The sequence below is a fragment of the Melanerpes formicivorus genome, unplaced genomic scaffold, assembly GCF_026170545.1.
Source record: "Melanerpes formicivorus ecotype bairdi unplaced genomic scaffold, bMelFor1.0.p_v2 SCAF_74, whole genome shotgun sequence".
NCBI lineage: Eukaryota > Metazoa > Chordata > Aves > Piciformes > Picidae > Melanerpes > Melanerpes formicivorus.
The window spans coordinates 348,875-372,238 of record NW_027142426.1 but is presented as its reverse complement, the minus strand read 5'-3'; the positions used below and the strand labels follow the sequence as shown (position 1 = coordinate 372,238).

The 23,364-nt window shown below is 37.0% G+C and overlaps 1 protein-coding gene across 5 annotated transcripts in view; it reads right to left on the bottom strand.

Annotated features, from left to right (window-relative positions):
• CACNA2D3 (calcium voltage-gated channel auxiliary subunit alpha2delta 3) overlaps positions 1 to 23,364 on the bottom strand; it is a 432,799-nt gene that overhangs the window by 206,343 nt on the left and 203,092 nt on the right. For all 5 annotated transcript variants that reach the window (XR_010990518.1, XM_068163805.1, XM_068163807.1 and 2 more), the window contains exons 10-11: positions 19,319 to 19,408; positions 15,835 to 15,948 (exon numbers count right to left, since the gene is read on the bottom strand). Coding sequence is in view for 4 of the 5 variants with exons in the window: in XM_068163805.1 (XP_068019906.1) it covers positions 15,835 to 15,948; positions 19,319 to 19,408 (204 nt within the window). In the remaining variant the exon portion in view is untranslated. The remainder of the gene's footprint in view (positions 1 to 15,834; positions 15,949 to 19,318; positions 19,409 to 23,364) is intronic.

Sequence of the window (23,364 nt, the reverse complement as noted above, 5' to 3'; positions counted from 1 at the left end):
GATGCAAGAGCACACAGACTCGGTAGAAGGGCGGGGAAAACCTTGGCAGCACAGCTAATAAATGTAATTATAATGATAAAAGCTCACAAATGGCTTCATTCTACACTGTCACTCACAGCACAACCTGCCATCACTCACTCCTGCTGCACACAATGACCTCTGTCATGCTTGAGAAAACAGCTTCCCACTGTGATTTGACTCTTACTGAGTGGCCAGATGGGGCAGTTTTGCTTCATTATTTGTGTCTGTGAAGTGGAAATGCCAACAGAAAGATTCATTACTGTCAAGATCATCTCTGCAAAGCTCCTCTGATTTATTAGGGCATAAACTGCTGTACTGGCTGTAATGAGACATAAATGTTCTGTAAGGCCTATGAACTCAAGAAGGAAATACACTGCCATCAAGAGGCTATGGGCCTAATTTATTAGCAGCTTGTGCCAGCTCTGTCACAGAATATCATACAAGCAACACTGACTGAAGCAGCTGTAGGAAAAAAAAATGTAATAGATTAGACAATGACATGTTTACATAAAATAATTCTTTCAATTTTTTGAAAGTTCTACAATGAAGAGAGGTGACATGCAATACAATTGCTAATACATTAAAATATTAATATCTCTCAGAATCTAGTTAATTAATGTTGAAATTTTGATACAGATTGATAAAACAGAGTAAGCAAGATTAAATCCCAAGTTATCCTGCAGGAAGATAATTCCTTGTCTACTTTAAAAACATTCTAGAGGGTTTTTGTAAGACATACATTTTGTTAGGCAGTCCAAATTTCCTTTCGTTTCCATTTGTATCATGGGTCTTGCCTACTTTTGTAATTAATGCAGCACAAAGCTCCTAAAATATTGCTCGAGAAAGCTTCTTGCAAGAAATGTTGCTTTGAAAGAAACTTCCCTTGTGGGAAATATATCACAATCTGAGCATACACAGACAATTAAACCTGCAGAGCACTTTTTACTTTTAAAATATCAGCAAAATTAATTACACAAATTAAAAGTACAAAGATATCTGCATATCATGGCATGGTAATCTTGCCTATGGTTCTAATTTAATAATCCACTCTCACTCGGAGGGCCTGTACACTTTGTACTGGCACAGCTCATGTGAGTAGTTCTGGGTCTTGTAGGCACTGTAGTGCTGTTAGCACTTGATAAAATATTAATGTGGGAATGAACACCAGGTTCTTTTGCCACTCAACAACCCATTAATAAGTCACTCTGGAGAAAGGAGGAAAAGACACATGTTTTGTTGGGCCACTTTCTTTTGGGAAGGCTAAATCCATACACATTAGCAGGAAAAAGAAAAAATGTTAGTAGTGTTTTTAACATGCCTTATATGGCTTCCTTTATGTTACTATTCCCTTATGGCTACTAAATAACCTGACATTTAAAAAGCAGCTAGCTAAACCATAACTAAACCAGGTGCTTACTCATCTATGTCTCACTAAATGATGGAAAATTATCTAGCCTGTTTTCTTCCAATCTATGTTTTTACAGTTTACTAACTCTTAAAGGTATATCCCTTAAAAAGTTGTCTTAATATTAAAAATACAGAAGACAGTAACATTGAACACTGAAACAGTTATTGAATTTCCTTCTGAGGATTTTGTTCATTTCTAGTGATTTAACAGATAATATTCTTTCTTCACTGTTACACTACATCATATGTGTTTCCGGGACAGATAATATGGCATCGACAGTTCAGTGCAAATATGAGAAAACTGCCAATTCACCTTGTAAGTATAAAGGAGGAGTTTGGTTTTAAATGCTAAAAATAACGTTAATTGAGTCTCTTCTCCACAAGGTGAAATGAAAGTTTAAGAATCATCCTTTCAGTTTCAACTCAGTTTTACACTGAAACTCAGCCCTATTTTAAAGACATGGTTTCACAGAGGGAACACTAGTAAGTATTTAACTTCATGAGATGCCACAGCTATCCAGTGCCCCTTGCAGCAGAGAAGGAATAATTGCCATGAAGCGCCTTCAAAACTTATAATCAACTACTCTCCTTCCCAGATATTCTGGAGTATGATGAATGTGTAGAGAGATGGAGCAGTTGCTGTGCAGAATTTATACAAAAACAAGGGCCAATAATATTATGCTTGTATGAATACAGTAAAAGATTGAACCTCACCAGAATGGCTCATCTGCCATTTTCCTCCTCCTGTCTCTATACAAATACTGTTCGAGCAAGATTATATTAACACCTTCCACCATTAAACATCTATCAGAAAAACCTACTCAGAAATCAAACAACAAGAAGACAAAAGTTTTTAAATGCATGATAGATGGTAACATTACCATCCCTTACAGGGTGAGGTTAAGTTCTAGGGTTTTTTCCCCTCCTCCTCTTCAGCAGAAGCAGTAGTGGTTATTTACACAACATGAGCACTTGCCCTCTATATTCCTCTCTTTTTTCTAGGAGTTCCTGGTGGTTTACATCATGCAGAGTTTCTGTCCACCCCTGCTAAACAGTCTTAAGGGTAGTGCTTTCTACTTATGGAAGCAAGTATCTGGCACAGAAGACCATAAAGTTGCCCTGGAACAGAGCTTCACAATGCTTACCAGGGTTCCCTAGATTATTTGAGGAGACTGATGGAGGGATTCCTGTTTTTAAGAAAGGAATTTACTAATTTCTTTTATGGTTCAGTATTTGTCGACTGAGGAGCTTGTTCTGGCTCGTTAGCAATGATTAATCATCATCATCTCCTTGCCTAAGAGAGGAGACACCATTTTGAGCAACATTTGAGAAGGATGTGAAGACGTTGGGAGAAAGACATTCCCTACATCATTGGAGATCTGTGACCAAAAATGGACTGACTTCAGTCTAGTCACGTCTGCTAATATGGTGAAAGTATGGGGAGATTTTATTATGAAACAGACTAAGATTTTGAAAATTATGCTTATTGTTTCTTATTGTTAATGCAAGCAGAACACAAAGACTTTGTTTTGAGTTTCTCCTTTGAATATAACTGAGTGTTGTATATAAACATAGGGAAAACCCCACCAATTATATTGATCTAAGAGCTTATTAAATATCACTCTTGCTGCACTCAAATGTAGAGCCACGTGCATTTTTCTGACTGAAACTGCACAAACATGACGTACCACAAAGGAATCCTCAGATATTTGGCTCATCACTAGTTCCCACACACGACCTTTTAAGCAGAATTTAGGTCAGCCTAGATAAAACAGTTTGTTCAAAATGGGGTGCCACATGTCAAAATGTACTTAGTCAGTCAGTATAATTTTAGCCAAAAAGTCCCTATTATCAGATAGAGTGCTAAAGTCTCTGTACTCACAAGCTTCTCATGCTGTTTATGTACACATTTGAGCAGCAAAAATCTGGTTGTGACTGCTTTAATGATTCAAAACATTAAAAAAATATTATTACAGCTATCAGAATTACACTGATATCACTCTTTAAATCATTGGTAAGTATCAGTGCTAAGTTTCCATCATACTTTTTATGGACTAAGTTCTGTCACCCTTCTTTTCAAATTCTGAACAGTTGCATTTGCTATATAGATCTGGTGGTTACTCCTCATCATGAAATCTGTATGTCAGACAGAGAGTCTCAGATTGGGAGATAACTCTTGCTTTAGCAGGTTTATACTGACTAACACAAAAAGATGCCATAAACTACCTCTAACTAAGAAAGGGAAAACTTAATTCACAAGGCAGCTAACGGATCCCTTTGTCTTGGCAAATATTACTCCTGTGTAGAAGACAGAGAAGGAAACTCCTACTGGTGTCTTGATTAACATTATTTTCAAAAGAAACCCTTATAGGAGAGCAATAAGACAGTATTGTTATACTGATCAAATCTCAGGCAATATGTGCTACCCACAGGCCAAACATCCAGGGACAGCAGTCCAGTCCAGAGGAGGGCCACAAAGACAATCTTAAGAGCTGGAATACCTCTGCTATGAGGATAGACTGAGGGAACCGGAGCTGTTCAGTGTAGAGAAGACAAGACTTGGGGGAACACCTTATAGCTGCCTTCCAATACCTGAAAAGATCCTACAGAAAGGCTGGAGAAGGACTTCTAAGGCTATCCAGTGATAGGACAAGAGGGATGGTTTTAAGATGAAGGAGAGTAGTTTTAGATTGGATCTCAGCAAGGAGTTCTTCAGTACAAGAATGGAGAGACTCTGGAATAGGCTGCCAGGGAGGTTAAGGTTGCCTCCTCCCTGGAAGTGTTTAAGGCCAGGCTGGATGAGACCTCAAGCAGCTGAGAGGCATCCCTGCCCATGGTGCGGAGGTTGGAGTAGATGATCTCTAAGGTCCCTTCCAACCTAAGTCATTCCATGATTCTAGGAATGGGAAGAATGTGGGAAAGAGGGCAAAATAACTTGGTCTCTTATCCAATGGTGAGCTGACTGTGCCTTTTCAATACCATATAAATGATAGGGTTAGACTCAAACTCTGTGCAAGAAAACAATGGGAATTTCAAACTGTTTATACCCTAGCCATGTTCTGTGGTCTTCACTCAAATTTGCCAGCAGTACAGCTGCAAAGATGCTAGACCGATGGTACTCCCACAAATTGGTAACTGATGAGGGACTTTTCCTCAAATACAAGTGGCAATAAATAGATGGGTAGAAAGATAATCACTATAGCCATTTTTGCACACAGGGTGAAATTAATCTTCCATGATTTTTGTGCCTATAAACCTTAATAGCACGAATACTTGATGAAAGCTCACCCCCTAAATGTGATGTAAACTTATCCAACAGAAATGTTTACAGTTTTGACCCATCTCTATCACAGATGTTTCTGTATTTAGACAAAACTCTCATTTTACAGAAAACTCAGCTATTTCTTTTTCACAGTAAGAGCAAAACTAATAAATGTATACTCAATTAATTTCACTCTTGGAGATTAAGTTAATAGAGTAGAAGAACTGCCTGGGGATTTTTCCCTTCATTTGTAAAAATAATTGAAAACAAATTCACACCTACTGCAGGGCAACTGCAACAGCAATTTTCAGACTGGGAGATGTTGGCAGATAATGCAAAATGTGAGGCAAGGAGGCACCTCAACAGAGGTACATTGGAGACTTGACTACATGATGCTGGGTTGCAGGTTAACTGCAGCATGATGATGAGTACTTTATATATCTGGGAGCAGAAGACACATTGGAAGGCTGCAGCTACTGGTTTTAGAATTCATTTGTTGGAAATCATACTCAATGGCAACACCAGTCCACAGACAGGCAGTGCTCTTTTTCCAGGCTTGAGCACATTGGTAATTCACCAATCTCTGTAGCCATCCTACCATACACTATTACAGAAGACCTTCCCAGAAGAAAAGCAAGCTGTCTAAGACAGGCTAGGAAATTCCCTTTTGATTCCTGCTTTTACTTGCTCTTACATCCTTTCCCTCTCCAATTCTTTCCATTAGCCCTCTTCCTTGTATTTTTTGGACATGATTGGACTCTTGGAAAGTCTACAAAATGGATGTAACCAGAAAAGTTTACAGTATGTTGCACCTACTGCTTTTTTTTTTGCATGAGTTTATTATTTTGGGGAAGAAAAAGTGAACAAGAACAAAAACTGCTCAGCTTTTTACTGCATATATATTAATTTATTGAAAAATGTGTATTTGTTTAGTAAGAATTAGAGATTCAGACTGATCCAAGGTGATGAATATGACCAACTGAAAAAAACAGTATTATTCTATCCATTGTATCTATATTTAGTTAGCATTCATCATGGCTTTACTAATATTCTGTATTAGTAAAGCAACTAAAAATCAGAGAGAAGCAATAATTGATACCACCCTGGATGTTCATAAAACCTGAAAAATTCTCCTTCATCAGGGGCTGAAAAACAGAACACTGCATCAGAAGATAAGAATAGAATAGACCAACTTCACAACTTCATCATATTTTGTTCCTATGAAAAGGAATGCCCAGGATCCTCCCTAGCAGATCGATCTGTTGTCCCCAGTCGTGTATGCTTCCAAGTTTTCCTTTAGGCTGCTTGACACAGAAAAGTAATCTTTCTGAGGGTGTTTGTGGTAATGTTTTTCTTTCAATAAAGACCACCTCTTCCTATTTATTCTTAAAATAGATGAAGTGAACGTAATAATGTTACCAGAAATTGCTGAATATTTCTCTGTCCTATTGAAGCTTAAGAGACATGGATATTCACGGTATAGTTTGTGAGACATACAATCTGCCACAAAAACAAAGCCTAAGTGGCTCCTGTCTGGAACTGTCCAGGAAAGCCAGAATTAAAACCCAAATTCCTATTTTCCATCCAGTAGTTTTCTCTCTCATTATAGGCATGCATAAAAAAATAGACAAAATGAACAGGTTAAACAAAGGTATGCTTCTGTTATCTCATGCTATAAATGTCCTGTTCCAAGTCTCATATGCTCTCTATGTGTTCTATTTCATGATCCTCAATATAACACAAGTTTCAAAATATTTACAGCTGCTTCTATTTGAACAGCAACACATTAAACAGCAGCCATTGAGATGCACACTTTACCACTACAGTGGATTTTAAACCATCCCTAATAACAAGTCCCAGATGATTCAAAATCCTACATGTTTTTTTCAAGATATGAATGTCTAATGACATAAGATGGCAGAAAAAGGACTTCTGGTTTGTAACAATGCACTAAATTCAGCTTCAATGTTCAAATCCAGCAAAAAAACGGTTTCAGGAACTCATAAGGGGAAGCCTCTGTGACTGAGCTTAAATCTTAACAGACGTCAGTGCACAAATGTTATCCCACAGAAACAGAACATATTTATTCAGATGTGCAAATCTCATTCTGTCAGTTTAGCACAGAGACAATTATGGCAAGGGTAGTAGAGAGGATTATGAGATGATGGTATTTAGAACCTCCCAGAGAAGAATAGGTTTTTATCATTTTTGCAGCAGATGTCTGCACACAGGAACAGAACACAAAAGTTAAGCCTGCAGAGACAGCCACGTTTTCCAAGAGTCTCAGAAGGTAGTTAATGCTGTTGTGCCACTTGAGAAAAAGTTGGTATAAATATACTGAGATAAACAATGTGTTATAAATGGGTATTCTGCAAAATGCAGAATCACTAACACAGTTACTCCATCACTCAGAAAGAATCAGCAGACCCACAAGAGAGTTCTAAAGACGAGATTGTTTGGATAACTTGTTTAGTTCTTAATTCAGTAAAGCATTCTAATGCATGCCTGAACCCATTGCTTTGGTTAGCAGAGATGTAATAACTCACATATGTAGGCGCTTTTCTGAAATGAATACTAAACTACACATACATGATCCCCTGCATGTAATGAATCTCAGAGTCTGTCTTGATATATGTGCCTGTATTACAAGATTGTTCTATAGCCAGACACCATGAAGGGTAACAGGGATACTGTGGGAAAATGGTATGTATGAATAATAATTTCATATAAACAATATCTGTTATACTTCTAAACCAGCAGAATTTAGCCTTTCAGAGCAAAATGGCAAGAAATACCATGTACTATGTGTAATGGGATGCCAGCAAGAGAATACTATACCAAACATTAACTTCCTCCCTTTGTAACATTCCCTTTCCAACCATCTCCTGAGATTTGATATTTAAACATGCAATTTACCAATCTTCTCAACTTAATGTAAATATCCAAGAGAAGTTAACTTAAGCCTCAGTGTTGTAACAAAACAGCATGCTATAGTTTGTTTTAATTCAGTAAGAGCTATATAAAATAGAAGTATATGAAGATGTCATTAAAGGAAAAATGATACAGCAATGAAGAATGGAGCGTAAGAACTAGGTAGAAATATAGTTCAGTACTCAGATGAAAACAGCTGAAAAGAGTTATTTATTGTTCTTTGTGCATTCTATAGCTTTCCAAGATATCCAAAAATTACTTACAGGTTACTGAATTGCCATGCCTCCTCAGACTAGCGAAGAAACTACCTGCTGGTTAGGAAAAGATGCATTAACCAGTTTTCCTAGTTGTGCCTCACACTTGCTCACCCATAAGGTATCAGATTCTTGTTACAATGTTTACTCACAATGCTTTGGTCTGTCATGTTAACAATGATTTTCAGCTACGTATCTCAGAGATATGGAGCTTGTAGTTGTCTAAGCACATTTTATGTACAGATATTTTATCCTGAATTTTTGGATTCTCTCTGTCTACATACACTACAGAAAAGTTAACTCTCTTTTTTACAAGCAAAAGTAGCAATTTTTGTGCTATTGATACTCATGAGTTCCCAAAGAGCAATTTGGACAATCTAGTTCAAACAGTGGATTATTCTTCATTTTGCCTGCCCTTTGTTTATAAGGTACTCTGTATAACTCAAAGTTAATTTACTTTTGTATCTATTTCTGTTTACATGACAAACATTACCTGGGTAATGGGACTTTGGATATACGTTTACAACTAAAATTCTTAAAACATTCAGAAAGCATTAGCTTTATGGTTCTAGCCAACCATGTAACCCTGTATATGAGAAGCAGTAATCCTTCCTCTAGCAATCCTCACAAGCCCTGAGGATAAGATTCAATTACCCTTATCTTCACAAAAAACATCTCTCCCCTTTTTGGTTTCAAGCACTGCAGAAAAGTTTCTCCGTGGCAAATTAAATTGGCATTGGCCTAGAAAAGAATTCTTAACTACTTTAAGTGTCATATTAAATGCAAGGAAAAATACACATGTCCAATTCATAGCTGGTATTCTGGTAGTTCTAACCAAAAGCCAGGGGGAGAGAAGAGGCTTTCAGTGCAACAGAAAACAGCCTGCCTCCTTTCCTCTTTGAAAGGAAGAGAAAAGCAGTAATACATAAGAAAACAATCATGTTTAACTTGGTGTTTTGGGTTGTTTTTTTTCCAGATAAAAATTGGCAGATGGGACAGGAAAGTAATACTAACACATTTCTGTGAGGAGCTGTTTCTCTATCCCCAAAATGGAGAACTTTTGTTTGATCTCATACTCCATCTTTCATCATAGTGCAGGCATGCCTAAGAAGATGGCTAATTAACCTATGCCGTAGCTTGAAAGGCCTATAAAGCGTCTGGATGTTCTTTTGTTCTTCAGACAAGCAGCAATAAAGTGTATGGTTTCTGGAGCAGTAATAAACAGCCTCCTCTGAAGCACTTCAGTTAAAAAAAAAAAAAAAAAAATCAATTTAATAATGTCCAGACAACATTGTACCTGAGACATTCAATTTGCTGCACTAAAGTTTCATGTTGCCAACATCAGCAGGTTCCTAAGCTACAAAGACTTGGTTGGAAATCTACAGAAAGGTTTGTAACCCTGGGGACAGCACATATGAAGAGAGAGATTATTTGTCACCAATGCAATACTGCAATGCAGCTACCCATTGTTTTGTGGCCTGTTTTCACTGCATCCACTTGACATCATGTCTGTCTCTAAGGCAGTTTTCAAACAAAGGAAATGGAAACAGACCATGTTTTCAGCTTCCTTTACTAAAGGACGGTAAGGAAAGCATCCTTTACTCGCCTATGGTAGAATCTAAATGACTGAGGAATTCTACAGATACCCAGACTTTTATCTCAAGTAAAGCAGTTGAATCCAACAGACTGCTGGGCATCTTTAAAGCCACTGAGTAGACTTCTTAATGAAAAAAAAAATACTAAAGAACTGTTGAAGTTAAATATTTCCTTCACAGCTCCCTAATACAAATGAGTGGATTGCAAAGGTCTTTGGTGATCAGTAGTCACCAATAATGACCAAGTATTTAACCCGTGAAGTCCCCCATAGCTAAGGAGTTATCAACTAATTATTATTGTCTGAAAATATAGTACACTATTACAAAATCAAACCTAAATCCAGAAAATTTTGAGGTTCTAATATCTAAATTCAATTATAACGTTAAGCAGTTTATATAGACCCAGACAGTGATATTTTTCATATAAAGCAATGGCAAAAGCAGGTATAAATAATAAGTAGTCATGGAAAGATTTATTATCTACTTTCAACAGTTCTGTTCAGATATAGGCAAAGCTCTTAGGTCTTTCTTCATTATAATAATTTAACAGTAGGAATAAATATGAAGTTGCCTTTATTCTTTATATTCACTCTGCTTGAAGTCTTAGCACTGATAGAAACTGTCTTAAATTTCTGCCTTTCTACAATGGTTCATGAGTAGAAAGGAAATATTTCTCTCCCATACAAAATTAGCTCTCCCCAGAGCCTTCAAAGTAACAGGTGAGAAACAGATAAAGGTTTCTATCCCCTGCAACTTGCACAGTAAGTAAAAGGCTGCAGAACAATAAAGTAATTGACTATGGGGGTACTTTTAAATCAGAAAAAAACAAAAAGCCCCAAAACAAGCAACAAAAATAAACCCATAAAAATCCCACAACATAAGACCAAAATAAACAATTCTAGAGTATATTCATCTTTCCATTTTACCAACAGAAACAAAATTTAGGACAGACTTATAACCCACCTAGCTGGATTTGATGCTAGAAAAATGAGGAAATTTTAGGTGAGATTTTGGCTTCCATCTCGCTTTACTAAATAGCTAGGGTTATTGTTTCTGGTTTTGCATAAATCTACCATAGCGAACAGCTATTGCAAATAATTATGAAAGAAAATACTTTTAAGGATCAAAGGGCACACACAAAGGGAAGAACAAAATTCAACTGATTCAATTTTTTTTTTTTTTGCTTTCTTTTCCAGATTTTGCATGTGTTACAATATCACTAATTAAAGAGCTCTCTAGCTAAGGGTGCAAAACATCTGTTACTGGATATGGCAAGGCACATCAACTCACAAAGATGCTATCTTTGTTGGTCACTTGTGAGTGCTGCATCAACCAATAAAGGAATATTAAAAGACTGTATCCAAACTGAAAATTCACAAAACTAGAATAGAACAAACCAGGTTGGAAGAGACTTTCAAGATCATCGTGTCCAGCCTATCATCCACCACCACCTAACCAACTAAACCATGCAACCAAGCACCCTGTCAAGTCTCCTTCTGAATACCTTCAGTGATGGTGACTCCACCACCTCCCCGGGCAGCCCATTCCAATGGGCAATCACTCTCGCTGTGTAGAACTTCCTCCTAACCTCCAGCCTAAACCTCCCCTGGTGCAGCAATATTTACTTCTGTAGTTATGTGTCTATTTTCCCTTGATTTTAAAGGGATTTTAGTCTTTGGAAGCTTTTGGACTTCTCAAAAAAAAAAGTAAAGAGATGGACTTTATAACAGCATAAAGCTTGATAGCCACATAAATACAATGGGGTAAAGGAGGAGAGAAAAATACCCATGGTGTAAAAATATGCAGCCACTTGGTCATTTTAGCCAGTGGAGAAAAAGGATCATGATACTTCATGCAGTTTCTAGTGAGTCACTAAGATTTTAGAGTGCTTCCTCATGCATTTAAACAATCTGGTGTCACAATGTACTGAGAACAGTCACTATATTTAACATTTCAAAATATGTTAAATATTATTTATCAGAGGCCTTCTGTTACAAGTTTGTTGATATTCAGTTAGTGACTACAATGGCTTTTGGAGAGCATGACAGCACTTGAAGCTCTGATAATACTTCCAGTCTCAATTTCATTTTGAGTTGTGCTATAGCATTTCAGCAACATTTACAAGATTTATCTTCCTGAAATTTTCCAGGAGTTAATTCCTGGAATTTTCCAATAGAGGTGAAGCAGGTTTGTGTTATTTAAGAACAGAGAATTAGCAATACTATTTTGTGGGAGCAAACTTGAAAGGCTATCTTTTCCTGTAGTCATATCTCTTTGTCTGCCCCTTTTCTCCACTGCTCTGAGGACAGTTTCCGGCTTTACTGCTAAAGCCAGCCCTCAGTCCCCACAGGTAAAATGGAAATTCTGGAGGAAGGAAGACTTACTCAAGGACAACAAGGTTAGAAATCATCTAGACAAGCTGGACATCCACAAATCCGCAGGCCCTAACTGTATACACACATAAGGGCTGAAGAAGTTGGCTGAGGTCATTGCTAAGCCACTCTCCACAATTTTTGAAAGGTCAAGGAGTATAGTGGAGGCATGTGAGGACTGGGGAAAAGCCAGTGTCACTTCAGTCTTCAGAAATGGCAAGAAGGATGCAGGAAAATACAGGCAAGTCAGCCTCACCTCCATCCTTTGAGAGATGGTAGAACAGCTTATTCAGAAGGTCATCTCTAAGCACACACAGGAAAAGAAAATTATCAGAAATAGTCATCATGGATTCACAAAAGGGGCAATCATGGTTGGCCAATCTGATAGTCTTCTGTGGTGATACACAGCTGGGTAGACGAGGGGAGAGCAACAGATGTTGTTTACCTCTACTTCAGCAAAGCTTTTGACACTGTCTCCCATAACATCCTCATAGAATCATAGAATCAATAAGGTTGAAAGAGACCCTCAAACTCATATGTAAGCTTAGGTAGCATGAGTTAGATGAGTGAGAATGAGGTGAATTGAGAACTGTCTGAATAAGACCACAAAGGGTTGTAATCAACAGTGCAGGGTCTAGTTGAAGGTCTGTTTTAGTGGTGTTCCTCAAGGCTCAGTACTGGGTCCAGTCTTGTTCAACATATATATTAATGACCCAGATGACGGAACAGAGTGTACTCTTGACAACTGTGCTGATGACACAGGACTGGGAGTAGTGGCTTGCACACCAGAAGGCTGTGCTGCCATCCAGCATAACCTGGACAGGCTGGAAAGTTGGGCAGAGGTGAATCTCATGAAGTCCACCAAGAGCAAGTGTAGGGTCCTGCACCGAGGGAAGAATAACCCCATGTATGAATACAGGTTAGGGGCTGACCCACTGGAAAGAGCCTCTGTGGAGAAGGACCTCGGAGTGCTGGTGGGCAACAAGTACCCTCGTGGCCAAGAAGGCCAATGGTATTCTGGGGTGCATTAACAGTGTGGCCAGTAGGTTTAACTTTTCATGCTGAAAAGAGGAAAAACTGATATGATTTTTTTATCCATATTTTCTAATATACAGTTTAGAAAACTGCATCATGTATTAAATATTTATAAGAGTTGGGTAGAATAATGCATATTAAGTTATTCCCTAAATACTGGGTCCTTTCCCAAAAAAGCAGGATTCTTCACACTAGGCTTTTGCAGAAGTATACCCAATGGGAAACCTGTCCTCCTGCTTATTGCAACAGCAGTGCTAAATATTGTTATCTCTGATACAGCTGTTGATTTGCACATGAAAGATATGTGGAGTGTGGTGCATGATAATACTTAACTGTTTCACAGAATTGTTACCTTTCAGAATTTATGTAATAAAGAGAGGTTCTCCATGGTCTTTTCCCATTCTTAAGAGAGGAACTAACTTCACAGTACAGGAAAACACAAGAGATCCTTTCTGAGAGATTCTGTAAATCTCCTTAGACATCAGTTAACTAGGTAAACCAAAAGACTCTCATGGAACATTTAAAGACTTAAATCAGATAGTATCCCATTGGATAAGAGAAGGAACACTGGCCACAAAACATTAAAACACACCCACACCCCCAAAACAACAAGAAAACCCAACCCAATAAACCATAACAAGCTTCCCCCCCTCCCCCCCAGTTAGTTATGTTTCCATAAAACAGAGCTTATGATAGCCAACAAAGTCACTCAATTACATCAAAACTGGACAGGAGATAAAACAAAAGGAGAATGTGTCAGAAACAGATTGAAATTCCAATGGCAATTTAGATACAGTTATACTCCTTGTATCTTCTATTCAGTTGGTTTAAATGTCTGCATTGCTTAATGCAAATTCTTCATACATCATGTGATCAAGATTTAATTGGCTGAAGTCACTTCTTCAAACCATATCTATAGCGATGAAAGTGTATGAAAGCAGCTGGGAATCACTTAAAAAAAAAGTAAGTACATTCCTCATAAAATTTGCATTCTGAAGAAGTAGCAGCTCTTAATTTCACAATCAAGTTATCATTGTCTTGTTTCCCACAGAAAACATTCAGGAATAAGTTTATATACAAAGAAGAATTTAAGAGCCATATTGAGACTGTATTGCTATAAGTCATACTTAATATCAAGGAGGTACTCTCATTTGGCTTAGGAGGAAAAATGTAACATTCTGAATATTTAAATAACTGTAAAAGAAGCTACAGTTCAAGCATGCTACTGTTTCCAGAATTATACAGTAATTTCAACTGACAAATGTATTTTATAAAGCCCTAACTTTCCAAATACCTAATGAATCAACAGAAAAATCAGTACAAGAAACACCCATCTTCATGAGTAAATACAGAATATGAAAGGGCAGGAGATATTTTCATGTAAACAGCAACAAGAAATAATGTCAGTGAAAAGCACTGAAGAAAAGTAGGGAGACAAAAATCAAAGGTCAAATATGCTCCAACTTGTAAATTGTTGATCACCACATTTCAAGGAGGTACTTTTTGTGCATCACATAGCAGAAATAAATATTCCTGTTGTATTTCAGCAATATTGACAGTGCTGATCAACATGTAACCAAACTACAATAAATACCAAAATGGACAAATGCTGACATCCAATGAACTTCTGGCATAATATCTAGTTCTACATCTTAATGCATTAAACTTCCTCATCCCTTCCATTACACAAAGGCTAGCATCTATTTAGATGAAAAGCATTACAGTTCTTCTCAGAATATGCACAAATACCAATTCATTGTTGCATTCTTTTAAAGATGACAAACTAATTGGCATATCCTGGTAAAAATCACAGAAGTAGACCTTTGCTCTGAAGAGAAAAATAGATCTTCAGTATGCAGTTAGCTCTGTCTCCACGTTTTCTGAATACAAACCTCTTAAACAACAAAATTTACAATAGTTGTGTGCCATTTTTACTGCACAAAATGAGACTAATTGACACAATATTTTCAGGACAGCAGTTAAAAAAAAAAAAATTTAAACAAAACAACAAACACCAAACCACCAACACACACACACCGATAATTGCCAATTTCTCATTTTCTCCTGTTCACTGACTGCTAATAATCAGTTTTAGCTGAGGTACACAGGAAAAGGGAGAACAGAAGATAAATGTAACTTATAAATGAGAAACATGACTCAAAGCTGCCACATTTTTCCCACACAGCACACTCGCATCAACCAATTACTTGCTCAAATGGTACTTCAGTGAGGTTCATGCAACATGGTGTATAACACAGCACATACCTTCCACTACAAAAACTTCCTAAAATAGTCCCAAAACATGCCTTAGCAGAAGATGAACAGTCTAGAAGGAAATAATTCCACTTGCAAACACAAAGACCTACTAGAGCCTTCTCATCAGGTAAATTCAAGGCATTTCCACACTATTGTGTAACATCCATGTGTTATTATAAGGCAATTTAACTCTGGGCAATTTATACAGATCAAGAGAACCAAATACATCTCTAATAAAATCTCACTAAACGACAACAATATTAAAAGTGCTAAGTACTGCATCTGCTCTTTCTCCACTTGTAGATGGTTCACCGTTTTCAGCACATACCCCTTTCTCTGGCTTCAAAAAGCACTGAATTATTAATGAGTATTTTGGGAGAAAGAAAAAAAAAAATAATGTTTTTTTCATGTTTAATGATGTCTCACAGGAGAAGTATGATATAATGGTCAAAAACATACCCCAGAAGGAAATATTTCCTTAATATCTTACAATCCTAAGTTCAGTACTACAGTAAAAAGGCCATCTCACTCCTCAAGCAATATCACATATGCATAACTTTTGTCATTAATGAGACATCCATTTTTCCCAAATAATTTTTAGATCATTACAAAAATTGTTACTGACTGTTCAATGAGCATAAACTTTATGTTGGATATGAAGCTTTGGGTTTTCCATCAAATAAAAGTGCTAACACACTTACTTTTCTGTCTGGCCAGTTGTATTTTGCAAATATTGTATCATATGTGTCCACGGCTCCATCAGTAATCAACATTATGGCTTGGCTGCAAATACTTCCTTGTCCTGTGTGATTGAACTGTGAACGGAAATAATCATTTAATTACAGCACAGTCCTGTCAGATGAAGATGGATAGGATCCCACTGGATAAACATGCATCTTGTCAAATCTCCTGCATGCTTAGGAGGAGATGAAAAAGTCTCAGGTTGAAAACACTTTATCACAGATATTATGTTCTTACTGAACTTCAATTTCAGTTGTATAACAGAACCACAGAATTGGGAGATTCATCTCACAGCCTCATTTTAGCAGCTTGAAAAATGAAGAAACATATATAAATACAGTGCTTCCCCAAAATAAGTGTATTTCCTTGTTTCAGATAAATTATATGTACTGAGGCATCTGCATAGGGCTTGCTATGATTTAAATAGAATTTTAAAAGAACAAGCTATATAAAAAGAAATTAACGACTGCTAATTTTACTGCAAAGTACAGAAGATACACCACTGACAGAGAGACCCACAACTATTCATAAAGCATTCTTACTCAGGATTACATTCCATATCTTGTTTCTCATAAAATGTTTATCTGGGAGAATCAAACTAATACCACATATTGTATATGTTGTCCATATATATAATATATGGTCTCAGATTCTTCTGATACTCACAAAGAATACAAATAAGTAACTCAAACTGCTGAACAGCCGTGCTCAAGCATAGGTGCTTAGGTAGCAATCAACACATTCTTTGGAGCATGCAAAGGAAACTTCTTTATTTCACAGATGGGATTTTCTCCTTTTCAAAGAACAAGTAAATTGGACTGATACATAACATAAGCTTTGATGCCATGATTGTGGAATTGGGGCCTTCATTTTAAATTCATGCATATATATAGACTGGGCTAACATCTGAATACATGATAGTAAATGAACAATCTCCTTCTGGTCTCTTTCTATGTAGTTTCCAGTTATATTATTGACTTGGTCAGACAAGACCTCATCCGACTTCCTTTCTCCCGGTCCTCAGAGAGCCAAGCAATAACAGCCTTGTGCCACCTCACCAGCTTATCTGTCATGACTAGTGCCCAGAGAAGGGAGGTCCCATTTGACCTCCCATTTAAATTTAAATTTAAATTCAGAGGTGAATTACCTTGCAGGGATTTCACTTATGCATTCAAAAAAGAAATTATTAGGAGTATTCTAACTTGATTTGGGCTAGCAACTCTTCTGTTTTTAAGCCTTCTACAGGCTACTTGCATTTACATATTCACTGTTGTTCCCAAGGCTCTAAAAACCTTTTTCCTAGGAAAACTTCTTAACTTCTAAAAATATTGTATTTGCAAACATGCCTGCAGTAGAAAAGGGAGTGTATAGTAGGTTCCAGCAGAGCTCTTTCCTCTTCTATTCTGCCTTCATATTTCTATGTTTGAGTAATCACATCCACAAAAGTAATTTGCAAATAATTTAGATCATCTGCAGCTCTCTTCTAGACCAGTTTGCTTTTGATCAAACAAACCTCAGCAAACAGTAACAGAAGAATATGACCTAAAACCAAACCAGTGTGGGTTTACAGAGTTAGTTGTATTATGGTCACTACCTGTATGAAAACCCTTACCTGTGATACCTGCAACATAAGTCTATCCTTAAAATTCTTCAGTCATGACATTTTTGCAGGCATAACTAGAATTAAGTGGACTACCTTCATTACTATGATTTTTAGACCCAGTATTTCCTTCTAAAGATGAAGTTATCAAGAGATACACTCTTTATATGGACAACATATTTTGAAAGAGACAATGTATGTTAAAAGGGAAATCAGTGAAAGGGGAATGCCTTCATATATTTATTTTAAAGCATCATTCTGTGTGCATCTGCATTATTCTGCATCGTTATCTGTTAGATGAGATTAAATTCAAATGCTTTGATGAGTAATATCTTCTCATATTTGTCTAGAACTTTAATTATATTGAATAGCAAGAGTGATGAAAGTGTTTTCCATAATAATAACAATGACAAGGGCCTTATGATGAACTACAATTAACTCAGTGATTCATCAGTTAGCAGCAAAAATTTCAATGCATCCTGACATCTACAGCATTTGGTTGTGATTAGCAGTCTTTGAAATGTCACAGAATGTTATGTAATTGGCTATGATTTTTTTTTTTAAGGTAATCACTGCAAAGACTGCATTTGTCACCAAAAGAGATAATTGCAGTTGTCACATGACATAGTATGTGCCTAACTACTGTACCAAGCACTTTTACATTCTTGTGCTGTATAATGAAACTGCATAAATCGATGACTGGAAAGAATTTGGAAGTGGCTTTCTAAACATGCTCCTTGAAGACACCAGCATCAACAAGTCTTACCAATCTAGGCAAATGCTGAAAGGTAATTGCCAGGTAAAATTAGCTGAATTTAATTAGCATAAACCCTGAACCATTCCACAAAGCAAATAGAATCTTAATAGACTATTTGTGCATAACAAAACTTTGTCTTTTTTACCTTTCCTTTTCTTTTTTTTTTTCCCCCTTTTTCCTCTCCCTCACGTTAATATAGGCAGGACACCCTTAGTTAACCCATAACTCATAAGAATAGATTTCTGGCAAATAAAGGTCACATCCTGTAGACAAAGCTGAAAATGTTTGCATGTACTCTTTTAAAGAGAGATCAAATGGCTCTTTTCTAGCCTAGGCTGCATAATAGAAGCTCCCAGGAACCCTGGTGATATGACTATATATAATGGAAAAATAATTATGCTGCCAGTTCTGGAAGTATATGTGCAAGAAGGCTTGAAGCTATTACAATCCCTTTTACAGTATAAACAGTTATTACTTCATCTTTATTAGATCTGAACATACATGTAGCTTGGCCACTTGGTCATAGGTACAATTCAGTACATGGGACATCAGTTCCCTTTATACTCAAAATTATCAATGCATCTGAGAAGATTTTTATACTACACTCATCATTATAACTTCAGTTGCATTAGAGATTTTAAAACAAAAAAAAAAAAGTCCAATCAGGTCTTTATGAACACTGTAATTTTTTTCAGTTCACACAGGTTTGGAAGATTAGTATAGAACATCTAATGTTGAGGCTAGTTGCCATTTGCTGCTGTGTATGTCTTTCCTAAGACCATATTCAGTGTCCACAATGGGATTCTCAATAAAAACCATTACAAAGAACCTGGAGTATTCGGATTTTACCATTGCCATTTTTGGCATGCACCACATGAAGGGATTAGTTCCACATTGTCCAGGTGACCATGTGAATGTAAATTTGTTAATACCTTTCACCACACATAGATTATATGGAATTCTTGTTCAATAGACAATATTCCATCATCACATCGAGTGAGTTCTAATTTATTATCTGAAAATTAACAGTAATTGCTAAATAGCAAGAAAGGCTGCAGCAGTATAAATCTAAAAACCATTAACTTACTTCATTAAGCATGTTGAAAGCTTCATTTAAAGCAATGTCCAGCATTCCAATTCCTTTTGCAAAGAGTTTGTCAAGGTGTTCCCTGAAATGCTGAAACATGAAGAAGGTTTTGTGAGTATGTTGTTACAACATGGGAGTTGATTTCACTGATTAAGAATTTCTAACTTGTTCTTTAGACCTACTTCTTAAGCTTAAATAACAGCATAAATAATTTACCCCTAAAAGCAGGTAGACCCTAATCATTAGGCCACTGCAGCTTAAATGCAGTTTAGCGATATTAATTTAGACAGGTAAGGAACTACTCTGCACAAAGAGCTAGCCTTTTGCTAGCTCTGTGTAACTGTCTTGACTGTTGTGTTACATAGCCTTGCTTAAAGCAAGTTTTTGCAGTTTTCAGCAGCTCATCAGTTATGCACAGCCACACTTGCTGGCCATGAACAGGGATAAAATTTTATAAACAAGAAGTTCTAGAGGTTGTCAGGTCAGACTCCACCCTATATTTCCCTCTTTCAAAACACATATTATTTCTCTGAATATATGAGATGTTTGACAAATTTCATTAATTTTGCACTCATTCAAAATAAGACTACTGTATAATATGTATACAAAATTATATTTTTTTTAGGAAAAATCTAAGCTATTGAGTACTAAGTAGCACATTTTCAAAACATGACTAGCTCTACTTTCTGAAGAGAAAATATTAAGATAGAAACAAGTTCTCTCAGGTTTTTGAGGAGCAACATATTTAAAACAGTGTCACAAGCCATGCTATCATTAAGAGACACTGTATACAATATCAACAAGCAAGTACTTCAATCTGCTCATTGTCTATGATGGAAACATTTCATTTTTTAATAAAATAAAAAGATATTACAGTGGTATATTGCAAGGAAGAGAACTTCCTATTTCATTAAATTTTAGAAAGTTGAAACAGGAAAATTTACATCCTAGCCTCTAGGCAATTCTGAAGCCACAGTAAAAGGCCTGCTTTCCCCAAACAATTACTTCATAGTGACCTAGTGAACATGGGTCATCAGAGCTCAATACTTTGAAGAGCCAAAAGGCATGGTTTTCTTTGTCTAAATAAGCAAGGATAGCACACTGGCTCGTATGGCAAAATGGTTCTTTTCTTTCCCCAGCTTAATCACAGCTGACTCAGATAAATACCAGTCACATAAAGATCACTTCCACCACCTCACCTTGCTAGTATGTATTTCTTAAAAAGTACAGGAGCATCCATTGCAGCATTCCAGTCATGAGAGTCTTGCCACCATGCTTCTGAGATGGTGACTAAGTCATAGCTATCCTGCTGCACAACACCTTCCATATTTCTCCTGTTTGCTGCCCATGCTGTGTGCATCACTGTAGATGCATATGAGATGGGCTATAAGTTTCACCCCCAACACTGACATGTCACCCCAAAGTTCATCTCTAATGAAACTGGTTTTATGCCCTTTCAAACCTGGTTTAAGCCCTCTCAAAGAGCCCTGGCAAATTCCAGGCAAGAATTTTTTCCCCCGTTGCGATAGCTGGATTCCAACTGTCACCAGCAGGCACAGTGTTGTATAAACCTCTCCAAGATCAAAGAAACCAAATTTCCACCAATGGCACCAGCCTCTAAGCCACATGTTATCAAGTGTGTTTTCCTAATCCTTTCAGTAATCTTCCTTGCTACTGAAGAGATGGAGGAAGACACTGCCTGTGCCCCTGATAATTCAACCCAGAGCCCTGAAGTGCCTTCAAGATCGCTCTGGGACATCACAGTATCACTTAGGTTGGAAAGGACCTCGAGGATCATTGAGTCCAATCTATCAACACAGACTCCATGACTAGACCATGGCACCAAGTGCCACGTCTAATCTCCTCTTGAACGCCTCCAGGGTCGATGACTCCACCACCTCCCTAGGCAACCCATTCCAATGATGAATGACTCTCTCAGTGAAGAACTTCCTCCTCACCTCAACATCATTGCTGCCAACCTGCATAACCAATAGTGGGTAATAGTCAGAGGGCCAGACCAGGGAGTTTCCTAGCAATGCCTCTATCCCAGCAGAGGTCCCCATGGGAAGGGTCTGGCCCATCATTTCAGAGTCTCTCTGAAATTTAAGTCCAAACTGATGAGAAGCCACATTGACCTTCTTCAATTAACACAGCCTATAAACTGCAAGCAGCATGAAAAAGATGACAAGGGCTAGCAGCACAATGAAGCATGTTTTTCACAACTCTTTCAAAACACAGTAACTGACCAAAAGTCAAACTCAAACATACTGACTTCAGTACTTGAGGTGACTTTGATATATATGATCATGAGCCCATACACAGAAGGAATAACTAGGAGTTTTTTTGGAAAGTAAAAAAATTCAACTGTTTTCTATGAAGTTCTTATGAACTTGAAATTATTCACTGGAATTTTTTGGGGTTTTTTTATATAAAATATCCAATATTTATAAAATTCTCCAGGAAAGATCTTAGCAAAACCAGTTTTACACATAGCTGATACTTTTGAACAGAAACTGTTATTAACAGTATAATCTCTAAGTGATTATAGCTCAGCTTGTGTGATCTGTCAGCAGAACAAGTACTTTTTCCTGCCATAGCTATATATATAGGTTCTGAGAAAGATATAAGAAGAAATATAGTGATGTTTGATACAAAATAGTAAAAATGCTAAAAAATCGATTTCATGCACTATGAATTTTAGCAAATCAATATTTTCTGCCCCCAGGCTTCAGAGTGAACAGATGCTACAAGGTGATTCTGCAACTGGATTGAATAACTAAAAGACATCATGTGCGGTTTGTTCTTTGTTTGTCTGGAGGAGGTTTATGGGGTTTCTTTGGTTTGGTTTTGTTGTTTTTTTAAACCAATTCCATTCTCTGTCTTGTCTTTGGTTTCCTTTTCAGAATTTCATCACTTTGTATGCCTATTGCAGAAGAACACACAACATGCAATGTAATTTTTCTTTTCCCCCCTGTTTAGTCATACCCAGATGCCCTGGATGCATGGCATTAATTGCACCTATGTCAGATGAAACCCTGTTTCATTTTAGAGGCAGCACAAGGAAGAGTTTCCTGGGATCATTCATGCTACATTTAGCTGAAGCTGTTTATTGTACAATCAAAATGTACTGTTGTACTTCCATAGAGAGTGATACTTTATTCTGATTTCAAAGGGCATAACACTGACACTACTGCTGTCTGCCTCTCAGTTGTTTTAAGGAAAATTTTAAGGAAAATAATTCAAATCTCCAGACACTCATTTCTCCTATTTGACTTGTACAGTCAGTACAGCAATATCTTGCCAGTCATGCAATAGTGTCCCCTCTGTTACAGGAAAAGACATTTTAAAAAACATATTTTGTGCATGAGAAAACTGAAGCATCAAACTGTTGGAGCCCTCATAGATTAATATCTGAACTTCTTAGAATCAGAACTGGGTATCTGTCCAACTGTGTGCACAAGTATTCTCATACAACTGCATGCCTAATTTCCATGTGCAATTACCAGAATGTGCAATATCTAATTGTGGACTCAAATACCTAATTGACATACATAATCTTGGTAATTCTGAATGCAAATTAGGCACACAATTATGACAATCAGACTCTGATGTCTGATTACAAAATTATAGGGCCAGACCTCAACAGGAGAATTTAAGACTTATTACAGTGAGGAAGCATAGATGTGTTCATCTGTTTCAAAGTGCCTCAAAAACATGAGGTGAAGAGAGCGAAGATACAAATCTACTTGTGTGTGTCAGTCAGGACAAGGTCTTTGCATATTTCTACAAGGCTTCAAACCAGAACCTGAGCAGGGCAAACATTTGGTTTTGCACCCTTGAATGCCGCTGTGTATGTTTATAGCACTACCCACTGTTGAAGAGGTTCTCCACTTTGCTTTTTAAACTTTGTAAAGTTTTTTAGGACCCCCTAAGTCAGAAACAAACCAACTAATACATTTGATGGGCTTAGAATCAGAAAATTGATTCTTGTTCTAGGTATAGTTACAAACATACAACAGGGTATACTGACACTGTATTTCCAAAAA